At 40.0% G+C, this 17,678-nt stretch overlaps 1 protein-coding gene across 10 annotated transcripts in view; it reads right to left on the bottom strand.

Moving 5' to 3' along the window:
- The window catches only part of LOC130906756 (membrane-associated guanylate kinase, WW and PDZ domain-containing protein 1-like), a 183,678-nt gene extending 166,917 nt beyond the window's left edge, over nt 1-16,761 (bottom strand). For 7 of the 10 annotated variants that reach the window (XM_057821414.1, XM_057821404.1, XM_057821396.1 and 4 more), the window contains exon 1: nt 16,005-16,760. In XM_057821414.1, the coding sequence (XP_057677397.1) occupies nt 16,005-16,302 (298 nt within the window). In that variant the 5' untranslated portion in view covers nt 16,303-16,760. Of the gene's footprint in view, nt 1-16,004 lie in introns of all 10 variants that reach the window. The other 3 variants (XM_057821451.1, XM_057821444.1, XM_057821437.1) reach the window with 1 other exon arrangement.
- Nucleotides 16,762-17,678: the final 917 nt, after the last annotated feature.

A 17,678-nucleotide genomic window follows, 5' to 3' on the forward strand; every position in this document is an offset into this window, starting at 1 on the left:
AATGGTTCAGACACATATTCCCACAAAAAAAGCTAAATATAACTATAAACTAAATTAAGAATGCATTAAGAAAACATGAGCACAAACAAAAACCTGTCTTAAGTTGGTCTTAACAGGGAGCGCTGGATTCAGCCCTGTGAAATGAGGCAGACTAGAAGGCAGTGTATCCACCCAAATCAATAAAACTAAATGCAGTAACTTTCAAAATAAACCATTACAACGCAGCTTAAATTAAACAAATTCTCGAAGCAGCAATTTAATTCGAATCTTTTATTCTAATTGAATACTCGAGTTCATCGATTAATTGTTGCAGCACTATTTGACACACAGTCATCATTACTCGAAACGAGAGATTTGAACCGCTCTCCCAATTTTTATTTGGCACCGATAGACCACAGAAAACCGGAAATAGATCATTTTAATTTTATGACAGAAGTTTTTTTTTCCCCTTGAGGGCCTTCATGCTTTTTGGACAGGTGATGTTTCATGTTTTGCCTTCCTCTCCGCCTTTGCTTTTATGTCCATTTTGATTGTCTTTTTTATAAAGTGATCTCCATATATCTCAATAATAGTCTTCAAGTGTAGTGTAGAATCATGATTAATTGGGATCGAATCTCGACCTGTGAATCATGCTCCAAATTGTATCGTCAGATATGAGCCATTACACCCCTAATTAGTAGTACAGCAGGGTCTCTGCAGGGTTCTACAAGCCAAATATAAGACGTTTTAAGACTTTTTTTAATACCATAATGAATAAAATTTGAGACCCATTTCACATCGATACCGGCAAAAAAGGTATAAATGATTCAAAGGAAAATGGGAGGCCTAGAATTAATGCAAAGTATATGAATTTATTCCCAGCTCTTTCACGTTATGATAGAAAATACTTAACCTAACCAAAAACACTGGAACTTTCTCTTTTGTGAACCAACATGTGAACCACAAACGGTGTTTGCTGCTAGCATTTTATGACCGCCTTGTGCTTTTCAGATATACAATGGGATTCCAATGCTTTGATACCCAATGTTCCCAGTTTTAAAATGTTCTTGCACAAAGTGCAATGTCCTTCATATGAGTTTCCCTCAGCAGCTTCAGCCATGCACTGAATTGTACATCCTCAAGCCACAAATCATTAAGTTTGCACTTACCCATGTATGTAACTACTTCAAATCGGTTCTGCTGAGTTTTCTCCGCTATGACTAAACGAAGTAAGATGACAACACGCAACTGCACGCGTACAGCAAAACCTGCTTGTGTTTGATCAATTCTGATCGGGCAGCACCGGTAGTTCCGCATCGTAATTACGTTATAGCGTCCTCAAAAATCGAAACATTTAAAAGCGAGACTGAAATTTATAAATGTTCTAAATAACAGTAACGTCAATAGATTTTTAAGACCTTACAACATTGTATTCAAGACCTTTTATGATATTTGGGGTGAATTGTAGACAATTTAAGGCCTTAAATTCAAATGATTGGATTTAAGACTTTTTTTTTTTTTTTTTACTTTTTCAGACCCCACTGATGCAAAGTGTTTTGGCCAGTTTTGGTGTCGCAACTGTAATTATGCATTCTGTTCTTCTTTCAGTTCAATTACAGCTGAACGGATTTATCGGCCCAATATATGGACCTTTTTTCAACATCATCTATAGGCCAATTAACAACAAAAAAATAAGCCCATAAAAAAGGATTTTGATCATCTGTGTGGGAAACTGGCTGCCACTGACTGACAGTAGGACCCTGGAAGGAACCTGCAGCAGCTTGAAAGCAGGCTGCTACAGGAAGCTTCAGGCTTGCCTTTGCCTTTGTAAATATTGTAAGATTTTTTTTTAATCTTGCATGAGAATATGAAATTTGTCTTTAGCCTTTCAATGTGTTTGCGTTAGCATTAGATTTAGCATGGCGAGCGTCCTCTTAAACTCTCACTTGTTTAGGTCTCGTCATGACGTCATGGTGGGTTTACTTGTTTGAAAATAATGTACTGTTCTCACTGAGTATGTATAATCATAAAAAGAAGTGCTGCGTAACTTGGTTTGGTATGACTAGATCTAATCAGTCACAGGTCATCACTGCATCACAGATTTTTTTTTAAATGCCTTTCATAATCTATGTGCTTCAAAAAAAAAGTATATCGCCCTCAAATTTCGGTTTACACAACCATCTTTGGATATCGGCAATCAGATGAATGTTTTTTTTTTTCGATATCGGCATCGGCATTTGAAAATCCCATATCCGTCGACCTCTAATTTAAAGTATTAGTATATATCTTTGTGTGTTTTCTGAACGTTAGCCCAGTTAGCGTTCTCTACGTTTCTGTCAATGTTTCCCATCATTTGATTCTTTTCATCCTTTAGTAAGAATGATACATGACAGGATTGTGTTTATTCATCGCCATGGACGGGGGGATTAATGACTTTAGCGGAGAGGCTCTACACCGTGTAATGCAAAATAGTTTAGTGCCCCACCATTACCTCATCAGTTCCGAGCATGTAACTCCAAGACATACTGTACATGTAATTTTAAACATGAAAATGCAGTTATCTTTGAAGTCATTATATTCATATTTTATGAGTACAGTATTTTGCTGAAGTCAGTTGTTTCACCGAAAGGTTGTGCTCTGTAACATTACTAGATACTTCACTCATACAAGAAGCATTCTTTCCAGATTAGAGGGAGTGAGGACATTAGCACAAGGATGTCAGACGATAGTATATAAAGCCTTTTATACACTCGTAAAGCGGGACTGGATCAGGTCATCCTCGCGAGGGCTTATGAGCAACCTGAATCTCTATAGATTGACACAGTATGAGAAGTGGATGGGAGAGAGATCAACTCAGAAATCCTCTAAGTATCATCTGCTAACCTTTCTACTCAATATTCACGTGCAGAATTACTTCTTTAACCGACAGTATACTTAAATACTTTTTAGAAAAACATATTGTCAATTTTAAAAGTCTAGCACTGTCCTAACTCGGCCTTGCTGCGTGAACTTGCAAAGTTTGCTAAACGACTTCTCAGTAACCACAACAGTCCAGTTGTGATCGATTAAATGACCCCATAAAAAAAATTGGAGGAATGAGAATGTACCAAGCTCTGAAATCTAGGGTCTGCTGAAAAATTTGAGAGTTAAACGATATTTTCATCTTAAGGAAGGTGTAATTAGTGCCAAAATACATCACACAACTCAAAAAATAGACTTGAAATAGAACTGATTCATGTGAAAGAAACGTGTAATGGTGCGTAATCCTTTCCAGATGTGTGAAACTAGGAGGAGCGCAGCTTATACATCCATTTATCCCTGCTATGCAGAACACTCTTATGCTGTGTGTGCTTGATTGGTGGTGTGACTTAGAAGCGTGTATTCGTGTGGGGGTGTGCGTGCATGTGTGCGTGTGTGCGTGCGTGCGTAGGTCACTGCACATTCAGAAGGAGATAGATAGAAGTGATGGTGCTTGACTGGACGGTTCTTTCCATTTTTTGTTCATTGAGATGAACTAAATTAACTCACTAAAGTGTCAGATTACTCATTTTACTTTGAAATTTTCAAGACACATACTGTAGTATCAAGCAAGATGCCAAGTTAAGATGTTCTTTAATGATGGGCAACACATGGCATCAAATGACAACAAATATCCATCTAATAAATCACCAAATGTGCTTTGTAAACATATAAGGCCATCCAGTGTAAAATTGTGCCAAAGTCATCAAACAAATCATGAGAGTGACTGAAGTGTGGTGATCCCCAACAGAGAAAAACCAAAAGTCACTTGTACAGTAAATTACAGTGGAGGCAATCTTTAAGGACCATGTGTAGGAAACTATTCCCTTATATTACAAGGAAGTTCAATCCTGTGATCTCTACCAGCCAAAAGAAGGCTACTGCTAATAGGAAACACAGACACACACACACACACGCAAAACATTTCAAATTAAACCATGGCTATCTAGCTGGGCAGCACAGCTGACAAGTGGTTAGTACATCTTCACTTCGGAGGTTCAAGGTTCAGATCTGGGCTCGGGTTTGAATGTTGTCCCTGTATTTGTATTGTGCTTCCTCCCACATTCCAAAGTCCTACACATTTTTGTTCAGTTAAAACACAAAAGTTTCCCTTGAAATGTTTAAATATGCATGAGAATGTAACTGTGATTGGTTGGCGGTAAGTCCAGGATATCTAACAAAGTCAGCTACAGACAGAAGTTTATATACATTCATACATATATTATATATACACATATATGGCGGAAAACACAGACAAGGCTGAAAAAGCAGTTTCTGCTCTTGCACCCCTCTTTAAAATAAACTGCTGTATTTTAAGCCAAAAGAACTGTTGTGTTCGATAGAACAATATGTCTATATGTTGCCATAGCAGATTCATGGCGCATTAAGCCCCCGAACTATTTTGAATTGGTCCGTTTTACCCTGAAAACCCCCGTTTACAGACGTCACGCAACCGCTTATGTTTCAACCTAGCCATAAAAAGAAGGTAATTTTATAATTCGAAATGTCTGTCATTTTAAGCTTAGAATCATTAATTAATGTCTAATATTTAGTTTAAAAGAAACACTTTAAAAAATTATTCACTGACATATTTTAAACTTTAAAACAACAAACAAACAAACAAACAACCAATCTGAAGATGGTACACAAGAAAGCCCGCAAACAGTTTGCTGAAGACATGTCAACAAAGCACATGGATTACTGGAACCATGTCCTATGGTCCGATGAGACGGGTCTGAAGACATGTCAACAAAGCACATGGATTACTGGAACCATGTCCTATGGTCCGATGAGACGGGCGGGCTTTCTTGTGTACCGTCTTCAGAAGAGGCTTCCTCCTGGGGTGACAGCCATGCACACCAATTTGATGTAGAGTGCGGCGTATGGTCTGAGCACTAACAGGCTGACCTCCCACCTCTTCAATCTCTGCAGCAATGCTGACAGCACTCCTGTAACGAGTCACATGACATTTTGGAGGTAAAATGACAAGCAGTACTCAATTTGGACATTTAGGGATGTACGTAGTTTCTATGGGGTGTACTCACTTTTGTTGCCGGGGGTTTCGATATTAATGGCTATATTTTGAGTTATTTTGAGGGGAAAATAAATTAACTCAATTATATAAGCTGCACACAGACTACTTTTCATTGTGTCAAAGTGTCATTTTGTCAGTGCTGTCCCATGAAAAGTTATACTTAAATATCTGCAGAAATGTGAGGGGTGTACTTACTTTTGTGATACACACTGTATATATATATGTCATGTAAAAGACGGAGGAACCAGTTGCGTATCGCAGACATAGGATTTTATTGATGTTGACAGGCAAAGAAAACAATCCGGTCAAGTGGTAATGGCTAGTTGGCATGCAGACATAAGCTGAATCGCTGACGACCTGACACTGAATGCTAGGTGTTTGTGCCTTATAATTGTTCTCAGTTGTTCTTTGTGACATATGAAAGAGTACACAGTCTTTGTGATGGAAGCTTTGTGATGCATGAGTGTGATGCAATATGCTGGTACATTGGTACATGACAGAACCCCCCTCTCAAGGGACGGCTCCAGAAGTCCCAAGAATTGAGCCCACTAAGGGCTACAAATCCACCGACCCGTCAGAGTCCATGGCCTCATCCACTGGGCATCGGCTCAATCTCCTTCTCACCAGTGGAGGAATCAACTACCGATGGCACAGGGTCGGGTTCAGAGTAGCAGTGCAACGGTTTGCGGTTCAAAGCCGAACCGTACGGTTCGCCCTGTACGCCTTTATGAACCGCGCCTTTTCGGTTTTGCAATTAATTTATTCCGAACGCTTGTGGAATGAATTGGGTGAGTTCTGTGTGCCTGTGTGTGACGTGAAGCACAGCTGTGGAGAAATTCCCGCCCCGCAAGTAAATGTCCGATCGCTGTCAAGCACCTCTGTAATAGAAGCAGAGAAATGCCCTCTCTCACTTACGAGCGAAGTGAAAGTGAAACAAGACAGAAAACAAAACGCTATGGCGAGGGGAGGAGTGGAGAGACCGAATTTTGAGGAAGCATCGGCCTCTTTCAAATCTGTGGTCTGGCAACATCTCGGTTTCCCCGTGGACTACAATGCGGAGGGAGAGAAAATATTGGAAAAAAAAAAATAAAACAATTTTCAAGCATTGCTCAGCGCTTGTTCCCTATGCTAATGGCAACACTTATAACATGACTCCGGCACCTCAGCCGGTGTTCTTACAAATTTTGCACAGAGCAGGACTACCCTGAAGAGGACACCAGTGAAAACACACGGCGGGCTTCGTTAATTTATTTGCAACGCTTGACTCGCGTTACATTGTTCCCTCGCGGACATATTTCTCCAATAACGTAATCCCCGACATTTATGAAATGGCACGCAAAGCCATCGAAGATGATTTCGCTAAAGCACATAGTTTCGCCCTGACCACTGATAGTAGGACATCCCGTGCTACAGAGTGCTACTAACCTAACTGTGACGGTCCACTATGATTCATACCTATCAAGTTGTACGGCCTTGGCATAATTTGTTCAAGTGAGCACTGATTTTTAAATGTGTGCGTTTTTCGTGCATTACTTTTTTTTCCCCCTCCATTCGGATTTTGTCGGCAACTTTTCGGCAACGAGACAATGTGCGTTACTACGTTGGTTGAATGACGCCAGAAAAGTCAAAGACACGGAGAGGGAAGAGTGTTTGTTGTGACGCTGTAGCAAACGCGATGCTAGGCTAGGTGGTGCCAATATTTCCTGACTGTAGCCGACAGCCTACAATCTACGCCTCGATATCTCATACATATAGAACTACATACGAAATGACAGACTCGGTAGCGTTAGTAAACAGCCGCCATTTTAGAGCAGTAAACTTCTCAGAAAGGCTCTGTTGTAGTAAACCTCCTTAGCGAACCTAAGTAACTTTTATCTAAAATACTTCTAAATCGGCAAAATCTTGACTAGAGTCTATCTTTAAAGGATGAAACAGTTTTAAAATTTTCACATGACGAAAGTAGACAGAAGGGAACTAATGCAAAAACGGGAGCAATTTTATCTACTTTAACGGTTGATTCACAACATTAAATGACCTCCAAACATAGTAAAGGTTACTTTGTTTTTGTTTTTGGGTTGTTTTTTTTTGAAAAAACGGGAAAAAAACATGAAAGGTAACACCAGTTACTTAGCCAAGTAACTTTTTTACTACTGTGTGTGTATTTCAGTAGTTAGTCACTACACTAGCCAAAGAGCTAAGAGGCATTTTAATAGTCGAAAATGTTTACATTTGAAGTGTTTATTTCAATTTCTTAAAAGCAAAATGAAGGCAATTTAAAAAAAGAAGAAAAAAAAGAAAAGAAAAACGCAAACCGAAACCAAACCGAAACCGTGATCCCAAAACAGAGGTTCAAACTGAACCGTGGGCTAACTGAACCGTTGCACCCCTAGTTCAGAGTCAGAGTCAGATGCAGGCATGGACTGAGAGGAAGCCGCTCTAGATCGACCCCGCCGGACGGACGGTCGGTCCGGATGGAGGCGGTGGAAGTCCGATATGAGGGTCAGATCTACAATCCGCCCAGCTGGGACCCACATCCTCTCCTGAGACCACATTAAGCTTTCTTACTTTAAGCATTTAAGACAGAAAAGTTAGTGCTTTTCGTGACATACTGTACTTTTCACACTATAAGGCTTAGAAATTTCTTTATTTTTCCCCGAAATTTACATTGCGCCTTCATGTATGAATTTTGGTTGGGCTTTGACTTGGAACCTACTTTGTTGGAACATTACTGCTCCAGTAAAATGCTCAAGACAAACATTCATCATTCAAGTAACCCACAAATAAAACAAACAACAAATTAATTATTAAATAAAACAATATTTGCCATCTTAAAAGACAAAACGCAAAGGAAAATGATGTGGTAATATGCCCTATAATAAGGAGCGCCTCATATATGAAAATAAACTCATCCATTGATTAGGGCGCCTTACAATCCGGTGTGCCTTAATTGTCAGAAAAATACGGTACGTTACGGCCATTTAGGAACTGTTTTTGTTGTCAATGAACTGAGATCAGTGGCTATCATCTCACGTCATCTTCGGAAGATGGTGGAAAATGATTAGCAGGTATCAACATACAGTACACGTATTTGCGAGCACACATGCGCACACTGCACACGCGACACACAAATATATTTGTAACATTGTGACATTACGTAACATATTGAAAGGAAAGTTGTCAGGAGCCTTAGGTCCCTGTAAAAATCTCCACAATGTTGTAGATGTCCTTAATTCTGCTTGTGCAGTACTTATGTATTATACCGGACATTCTCGTAGTTTGTGATATTTCTTTGAATAAAAGGAAACAAAAAGAGTTATACTCAATAATTAACAGTATGTTATAGTATATAGAAGACTTGAAGGCTGCATTACTGTTTGTGTGCAAGTTCTAGTTTTCACAGCAGTACATTTCACATTTATGGCAGATCAGGGAAATATTAATTTGAAAAATAAAGTCAGTGGGTGGAAAGGTGCCATTAATGTTGTATAATTTTTCATCAAATTATTAAAAATGTATTAAATTGTGGCAAATCGATATCAAATTGCTCATTTCCTGATAGATTTTTTTTTTTTCCAATATCGCACAATGAAATGACCTTTTCCCCCCTTTTGTAGCAGAGATTGTAGGACAAATACCTACATTTGACTAATACAGTTAAATTTAATTGAATATTTATCTCATGCACTTCATATGAAGACCTAAGTACAGGTCACATTACATTTATTGAACCAAAGGGGGTTTGAACCTACATATAAAACATCAAACCACATTATGATCTTTTAGATTGACACTGCAAAAGTATTTGGTTATGTTTGATGAACAACCCGAGTGGCAGGTAATTAGCTCAAATATTGCTTAAGTCTTTGAAGTCAAGTTGTGTACACTGTTGTGATGAAGTTGTACCTAAGCCCGTCGACATGTTGTCCCGGGACTCAGGACCATAGGGGCCCCTGAATGACCCGTAATTTATTTTATTTTACATTCATATATTTCTTTTTCATTTATATCATTGTTTGATTAAATATTATTCTCTACTTGATATATACTTTAAAACTTTAACGTATTAAATATTTCAAATATATAATTTTTCCTTTTTTTGCACAATCCCCCCCCTCCGTCTTACCAGAGAATGGTTTGACCCCACTCTGGCGCACTCAAGGCTAAATTACGTACGTCCCCTGAAGTTTCGCCCCCTGACCACTGATAGTTGGACGTCCCGTGCTACAGAGTGCTACTAACCTAACTGTGACGGTCCACTATAATCCATACCTGTCAAGTTGTACGGTCTTGGCGTAATTTGTACAAGTGAGCACTGATTTTTAAATGTGTACGTTTTTCGTGCATGACTTTTTTTTTTCCTCCATTCGGATTTTGTCACCCTTTTCGGCAACGAGACAATGTGCGTTACTACGTTGGTTGAATGACGCCAGAAAAGTCAAAGACACGGAGAGGGAAGAGTGTTTGTTGTGACGCTGTAGCAAACGCGATGCTAGGCTAGGTGGTGCCAATATTTCCTGACTGTAGCCGACAGCCTACAATCTACGCCTTGATATCTCATGCATATAGAACTACATACGAAATGACTCGGTAGCGTTAGTAAACAGCCGCCATTTTAGAGCAGTAAACTTCTCAGAAAGGCTCTGTTGTAGTGAACCTTCCTAGCGAACCTAAGTAACTTTTTATCTAAAATACTTCTAAATCGGCTTTAACGTATTAAATATTTCAAATATATAATTTTTCCTTTTTTTGCACAACCCCCCCGTCTTACCAGAGAATGGTTTGACCCCACTCTGGCGCACTCAAGGTTAAATTACGTATGTCCCCTGAAGTGGGAAATTCAAATCTGTCATTGTTAAAAACTGTAAACATGACGAGTCGTCATAAATCGGGTGCGCAGAAAAGAGAAAAAAAAAAAAAAAAAAAAGAGATGAAGATCATAGAGGTGAACGAGAAAAAATGATGAAGTTTTTAAAAGGGGGACAAGAAGCCAGAGGATTAGGGCTAGAGTTGGCTGTGGACGGTGATGTCGATAAGTGAACAATAGCCGCTAACACTGAACGTTTACATTCGCGATCACCGTGACCAAAGCCCGATTCGAGTCTGTCACTGGCCGCTTGTAGCCTATATCAAGACATGCTGCTCGCATTTAGCCGAGGAGAGAGAAGGTGATGTGAGATCAAGGATATATGTTAGTCTGTGGGGGGCAGATGCGTGAGGCTGAACAGACTTGGGTCCGGCGGCTGGATTTATCTTGGGCTTACAACCCACTGTGTATTATAGCAAATGCTAATACGAATCCATCACTGATACAGCACAAACGAGCAGCAGTGGAAAAGCAGAGGTGCTTGATAACCTTCGGGATGTGGAAGGGGCAGGCACAGGATGTTTAGTTACACTGTTTTGTTGCTTAGCAAGCAGGCATAGCTCTCTCAGTTGTATTGTACTGTAGCCTACATGGGACAATAGGTGGAAATTGTTTGTTTATATCGTGTCACATCACATTACGGTCTGTTAAATTTAACTGTGCATCTCAAATAATTTGGAAATTTACACCGTCATTGCTTGCAAAGCATTAAAAGTAATGCGTATGTTGCCGTGACAAGCCGGTGGCAGGGGTGGGGTGGGGGCTCTATAATGGCTTCTTGTCCCCGGGCCACTGCAAGTCTGTTGACAGTCCTGCTTGTACCGTCAAAATGACTTTATAGTTTGGGTGGCAAACGTCCAGTCACATGACATTTTGGAAGACATTGCTCTGAAATCAAAGAATTATTTAGTTAAACTTTATGTTGGGTTCAAACTCAAACTCAATTATTCTGTTTTTTTCCAGTAGAAAGATTCATAATTGCAAGATTGGATGAGTTTAGTGTGGATAAAAATGAGTGGGGCCGACTAAAGTATGTTGCACCTGCTGTATTGTTTTCCTATCTCACTACAATTGAGTGTACTGTAATTTAGTGCTGCAATGATTAATGGATTAAATCAAGTAATTCCATAAGAAAAAAGCTTCGAATCAAAATTTGCTGCTTCGAGGATTCGTTTAATTAGAGTGGCGTTGAAAGGGTTTGTTTTGAAAGTGTTGCATTTAGTTTGATTGATTTGGGAAGATTCACTGCCCTCTAGTGGCCACAGTGAAAATGACAACTTATCTTACATGGCTGAATCCAACTGCTCCCTGTTAAGTTCAACAAAAGGTTGTAAGTTTTTGTTTGAGCTTATATGTCTGTGCATTTGTAAATTACTTTTGAGGTATATTTATCTGTTTTCTGAGTAAATATGTGTTTGAATGATTCGTTAAGAGCATTGTTAAAAAAAAAAAAAGCATTTTATAGCATTTAATCTAGCAGACTTTTGCTATGCAAGTTAGCCAATTGTTCTTTTGTTGTACTTAGATCCTCATTTTCATTTTTTAAAATACCATTTGAGGCTAAACTCAGGTGTTTTAACTTAGTTTTAAACACATTTATTGCTTTTGTGAAATGAAAGTGCAATCCAGCATATTTTGATTGAACTCTCTGGAATTTTATTTTGTATTCACATTTAATGCTCTTTTAACAGCAATATTAGCATGCCAAAATAAATGTTACTTCATTCATAAATAACTGTTTCTTTTGTTTTACATCTCCTAAAATTTATTCTGCAATGCATTAAATGTTTTTAATTCGATTACTCGATTGGTCGAACTAAATAATCAAGAGAATAATCGATTACTTAAATAATCAATTGCTGCAGCCCCTTCTGTATTTACAAGTATCTTTCCAACTTTTGACAGACAATTCCAATGCTGGAACATTCCTTTTAAAGGGCAACACCAGTGTTATCTGGTACAAGCCTAAAATATAAAATAAACCCTTGAACTCTTCAACTGATGATAAAAAGAGCTAAGCAAGTGGGGCAAAGTCTAAACATTGCTGAAAGTATAACAAAACCATAAACCTATCCAATATTCACTTGCGCACGTGTAAACAGTACACATGACACACAATATGATCAAAAGGTAAATTCCAAAAAAAGCCAGAAAAAAATGTTGTCATTCTCCTGCAACAATAAATGTTTGCCATCTCATTGATTCCCTCCTAACGTCAAGTGTTGTTGACAGAGAGATAAGTCAAGTCCAGAGTAGAGACTAAAGAGGGTGTAATATTCCAGCCTATCCCATGGAATGCTCCAAGACTTCATTCATGTCCTTTTCTTCCTGCATTCCTCTGTTGGAGCACACCTGCAGGGCACCCTCCCTTTAAGCACAGTTAGCACACCAACATTTTGTTTCACATTGGCAAGGATGATGAAGCTCATGTAACACGACCCACAGTCCTGTACAGTGATAAAGGGACGGAAATCTCTGACAACCCCTCATTAGGTCTAATCACAGTTATGGAACACAAAAGGTCTCCAACGCACATTTGGGCACAATGGTTGAGTTGTAAGGCTGTAAATGAGAGAAAAGTTGAGGAAGACATTGCTTCTCTAATTAGAGACTAGAACGAACTGCTGATTCATGCAGGATGCTAATTACAAAGCCGCAAGGAGGGATCAGGATATGCTTCAAGTCTGCAGCGTCAGGAATCATTTGTTAGGACAGCAAAATTGTTGAAATCCACCCCTTCATACTTCTTAGTAGGGGTGTGACAAAATATCGAAATGGTGATGTATGTTGATACTTTGTTTCCCAAAAGGTTATCGATATGCTCCAGCCAAGAATCAAGATATCGTTTTAAAAAGGTGTCAATGTCTAAAAAAAAAAATTAAAAGGAACCAACAAGTTGCTACCAAAATCTTCCATCATAATAGTGTCTCAGTTAACTCTAAGGCTACATTGACGGCGCTCGACACCCAATCCATTTAGACTGCGAACGTTCGTTCATTCGAAACCAGAGCATTCACAGTCATTCTGTACGATTTTCAGGGCATCTACAGGTTACTTGCTGTTCATTTTAGGGCATTTCCTGTTGAGTTTGAGTCACTGCCTATTCATTTGGGTATTTTATGGGTCACTTTCTGTTTATTTTGATTTACAGAACAGTTTTTACAGAACTGTTTATTTTGTTTGTTTATTTTGAGTTACAGAACACAAAATCAACAGGAAGTAACTGAAAATCAACAGGTAAATGACCTTAAATGGCCCAAAATTACCTCATTGCCTGGCGTTGGCTGCCACTGACGGCCATAGACGTTCAATCCGTTTGAAGTAGGAGGGATGCATTCGCTGCCACCCTCCCAGTTCAAATGGATTGGACGTCTACTAGTGATAAACTCATTCCAATTCCTTGTTTTTCTGTATATTAGGGGTGTAACGGTACACAAAAATCTCGGTTCGGTACGTACCTCGCTTTTGAGGTCACGGTTCAGTTCATTTTCGGTTCAGAAAGAAAACAAAATGCAAAATATAAATGTGCTAGTTGTTTATTACACACCTTTGTGCTTTAAACAATAGGAACATTAGCCTATATAAAGCTAGAATTCTGCTAAAAAAGTAGCGGGTATTTAAAGATAATCCAACAACAATTTGCCTTTCAGACCCCGCGTATTGGTCAGCTTTCTTTCTGAAAGAAAGAAGAAAAAGAAGTCCTGTGCTAAAGAGAAAAGCAATCCCAAAGACAAAGATTTTAACATGTATTTTACAAATGAAATGCTTCAATGAATCATTTTTTTCCTTATGAACGGTTTTCAAAAGCTTTACTGGTGGATTTTCTCAAGTTAAAGCGCCACACAGAAATTAATAAATTTAATTGTGTAAGCAGGATCTGTGTATTATTCTTATTATTTAATTACAGGTGTTTTAGCTCATTTCAATTTATTTTATTTGAATGGGCTATTATTTATTTTATTATGTGTTTATATTTTACAAATGTGATGTAGTATTCATTTATATTGAATATTTTATGTTGTATAACTTTAGTTCCTATGTGAATATAAGTTCCTACTTGTTTTGTTGTGGTAGGAGGGTTTTGTATTGAAAACGGGGCCGTGTTGGTTATTATTATAGCAGAGAAGACAGCAGTAAATCGACAAAGACAAGTCAACTGTGCCCCGATCTACCACTCAAGAGATCTGATGGACTCAAAAAGTGGGTTACAATTGCATATTAGTTTGAAAATCGACCGGATCCACCGTATTTTTACACGAGTGACTTCCGGTGTGACCGATCCTAGCTACCGGTAGTAGTATTGACGCAGGAAGGTCGCATCTCACGTCAATTAAGAAACTCTGCCGTTCTTTTCGCTTGCGTCGTGTTGAGCCGCGTCCAACACGCTGCCGCACTGCGACTGAAGTGCATTGGCTGATTGACTTTAACGCCCGCGTTTCACTGCATTCTTGCAGCGGCCACGTTGTCGCGCCGTTGATGTTTCTGGGTTATACTGTCCTACCTTGGTTGGTCCTCATTATAGTAGAGAAGACAGAGTAAATATAATCTACATGATGAAACTGTAACCCGATCGACTCACAGCCTCGAAAAGTAAAGGGTTACATTACTTCAGAAACTCGTTTGGTACGCCTCCGTTCCGAACCGAGCCCCACGTACCAAAACGGTTCAATACAAATACATGTACCGTTACACCCTTATTAAATGGCCCAAAATGACCTCATTGCCTGGCGTTGGCTGCCACTGACGGCCATAGACGTTCAATCCGTTTGAAGTGGGAGGGATGGCAGCGAATGAACGGATGTTCACCCATAAAACACCCCAAAATCAACAGGAAGTAACTGAAAATTAACAGCTAACTGACCTTAAATGGCCCAAAATTACCTCATTGCCTGGCATTGGGTGCCACTGACAGCAATAGACGTTCAATACGTTTAAAGTGGGAGGGATGGCAGCGAATGAAAATTTGTTTATTCGCTGCCACCCTCCCAGTTCAAATGGATTGGACGTCTACTAGTGATAAACGCATTCCAATTCCTTGTTTTTCTGTTTATTAGTTGTTTGTAGAATATCCTAGAATGATTTCCTGAGCAATGTATCAATAATCGTTGTATCGCCATATCGTCAGATCATCGTTATTGTAAGCTTTGTATCGCAAATCGTATCGTGAGGTACCAAGAGCTTCCTACTCCTACTTCTAAGTTTAACTGTCAAATAAAGGGCAGAGATTACAGTCGAAACTAACCTGAAAGTCTTATGTAACCTTGTTAATGATTTCCCCAAAGAGACCGCAAGCTTTATTAGATGTTGCGCTGACATGTTGACTGTGGGGTATTGGGTGGGAACCAGAATGACAGGCTGGCGACACACGCACAAATGCCTCATTTTCAAATTTTGCTAACCACTGAGGCATCATGGAACATCCCTTTTTTTGCTTGAGCTGTAACCAAAAGGCACAACTGGCAAGAGATGGAGGAAACAAGCAGATGAAGTTAGCATGTGCACTGCTGTCTCTTTGACAGATGTGGACCCAGCAGACCGTGGGCGATGGGTCATCCGGCACGCAAATATGATTCTGCCCACAGGAGGGGCCTGGCTCTCACAAACAATACAGCCTTCACTTCCCATAAACCGCAATAGACAGAACAAAGAACAGCAACATCCTGTGCTGCCGAATGAAGACAAAAATAACGCTATTGTTACAAGTACTGTATTTGGATGACTCCTACTGCGTTTTGGGAGGAGCACTCTGGCTCTCAAGATGCTGTGCCCTTTTGGCCTTATGAGTGACCCTGCATGTGTTTGACAAACAAGAGAGAGGATGTCAGTATCACTTCTTGTCAAGCTTGAGTGACTTCATAAGTGCAGTGGAGTTAAATTTTCTCCTCAAATCCCTACTAGAAAACCCACACATCCCTGTTCAAATGGCTTGCTTTCTAGTAGAGGCTTTAAAGTTTTATGCTAATACTGACTGCTAACGCTAGCATGATTCATTATTGCTAGCTATAGTATTAGAGCCAAAAATTTCTGTTGGATTTATGATTTAAAAAGAAAATAAGTTTCACCTCTGTTTCACTTTTGGAGCAATTCTTGCTGAGTTGTTGCTCTTACCTTGACGCACAGTCCTCAAAGTGACGGGACCATGGTTGCATGTCATCACGGCCAAAATGTCATAAAGTGGTAATCCAGACACAGGGAAGCCATCGACCTCCAGTATGAGCTCCCCCTCGTTAGGTTTACTGCCCTGGTAAAGGACAGCATCCTCCTGAACGTGGCCAATGTAGGCAAACTGTCCATGTTCAGCCCCACCTCGCAGCTCCACGTTCAGCTCGCCGCACGCGTCTCGCACAATTACGCACTCGTTCACTTTGGTGATCCAGTGGTTCTTCTTTTGGATGACTTTGGACATGGTGACTCGGATTCACGTTTAAATCCGTAATGCCGCCGAGAGAGGAAGGACAAGCGAGTTGATGCATAGCCCAGTGGTACTTCCACCACTTACAAAAAGTTCACAATGTTTGGGTCTCATTCCAAGTTGGTCCATTTTGAGGCGCGTCCCGAGCCACGACACGCGGCTCCCATCGCATGCTGACATCCCGACGCTTGAAGCCCATTTGTTGGTTCCTTTGTTGTCATTTACGGTTTTTGAGCAACAAACACGCTCTGATTAACCAAAGTGTCATCTAATCCGCTCTCTGATTTGTCTCTGCTCATCTTAACTCTTCGACTTTGACTCTTTCTCCATCCATTGCCGACTCGTTCGCTAAAAGTAAAACAAAAATTGTCGGACAGCTAGTAGAAACTCTTGGCGCCTTTAAGCAGGTAGTTCATCCCATCTACTCGTGCGCCAAACTTGAGGACGAGTGGACAGGGAGGACGCATGCGTCCGCCTCCTTGCCTGTCAACGCTCCTCCCATCCTATTAGAAAGGGATTACTGACATGAACCTGACTAAGAGCCTTTACTTTTTATTCATAAATAATGGAGATGTGGGCTAGTGCTGGGGCGGAGATCCGTTTTCAAAGTTGTGCGTGTGTGTGTGCGTGTGTGTGTGTTTGCAGAGTCGTCGCGTCCCGTTAGGCAAACCAGGCAATTGCCTAAGGCCCCCAGCCAGCAGGGGCCAACAGATTTAGCACACGCAGCTTTACTGCACTGCCGCAGTGACAAGTGTAGGGAGTGTTTCAATACCATGGAATAATTTGGCAGATTGTCTAACAATTCTGGTATTAATCCCAATCAGCACCAACCAAATCACGTAGATTATACATGTTCAAGAAAGTCCAACCAGCTATTAATACCACAATGATTTTTAAAGAGTGACTCAACAAGTACTCTCTGGAAAGTCTTTGCCGAGTTATTGTACGTTGATTTGCACAGGCCACCTCATTATTCATGTGACTACTTAAAGAAATGGTGATTTTTCTCGAAAAAAGTCTATTAATGGGTCTATCGTATTCCTCGTCGAATACTCTATAAGAAAAATATAACATATATGCATCTAAAATGATCCTAAATGATTTTATTAGCAATTTTAATACTCCTTTTAGCAAGGCTCCTTGGGTATGCGTACGTTCCCATAGCAACCAGTCCTGTTATTGTCCTACGTCACAAGCGCTGCACGTTCTGGGAGCGAGAATAGGCGTAAGGTGTGCATTTCGAGCAGAGGATAGCCACCTGTTAAAATATGTGCATCCATGAACGAATGTAAGTACATCCATGTGCGTCAGTGTAAAGTGCTTAGTTTTTGCCACTTTTATGGCCAAGACGGCCGCACGCAGCGCGCACT

This window comes from Corythoichthys intestinalis, chromosome 2 (assembly GCF_030265065.1).
Source record: "Corythoichthys intestinalis isolate RoL2023-P3 chromosome 2, ASM3026506v1, whole genome shotgun sequence".
Taxonomy (NCBI): domain Eukaryota; kingdom Metazoa; phylum Chordata; class Actinopteri; order Syngnathiformes; family Syngnathidae; genus Corythoichthys; species Corythoichthys intestinalis.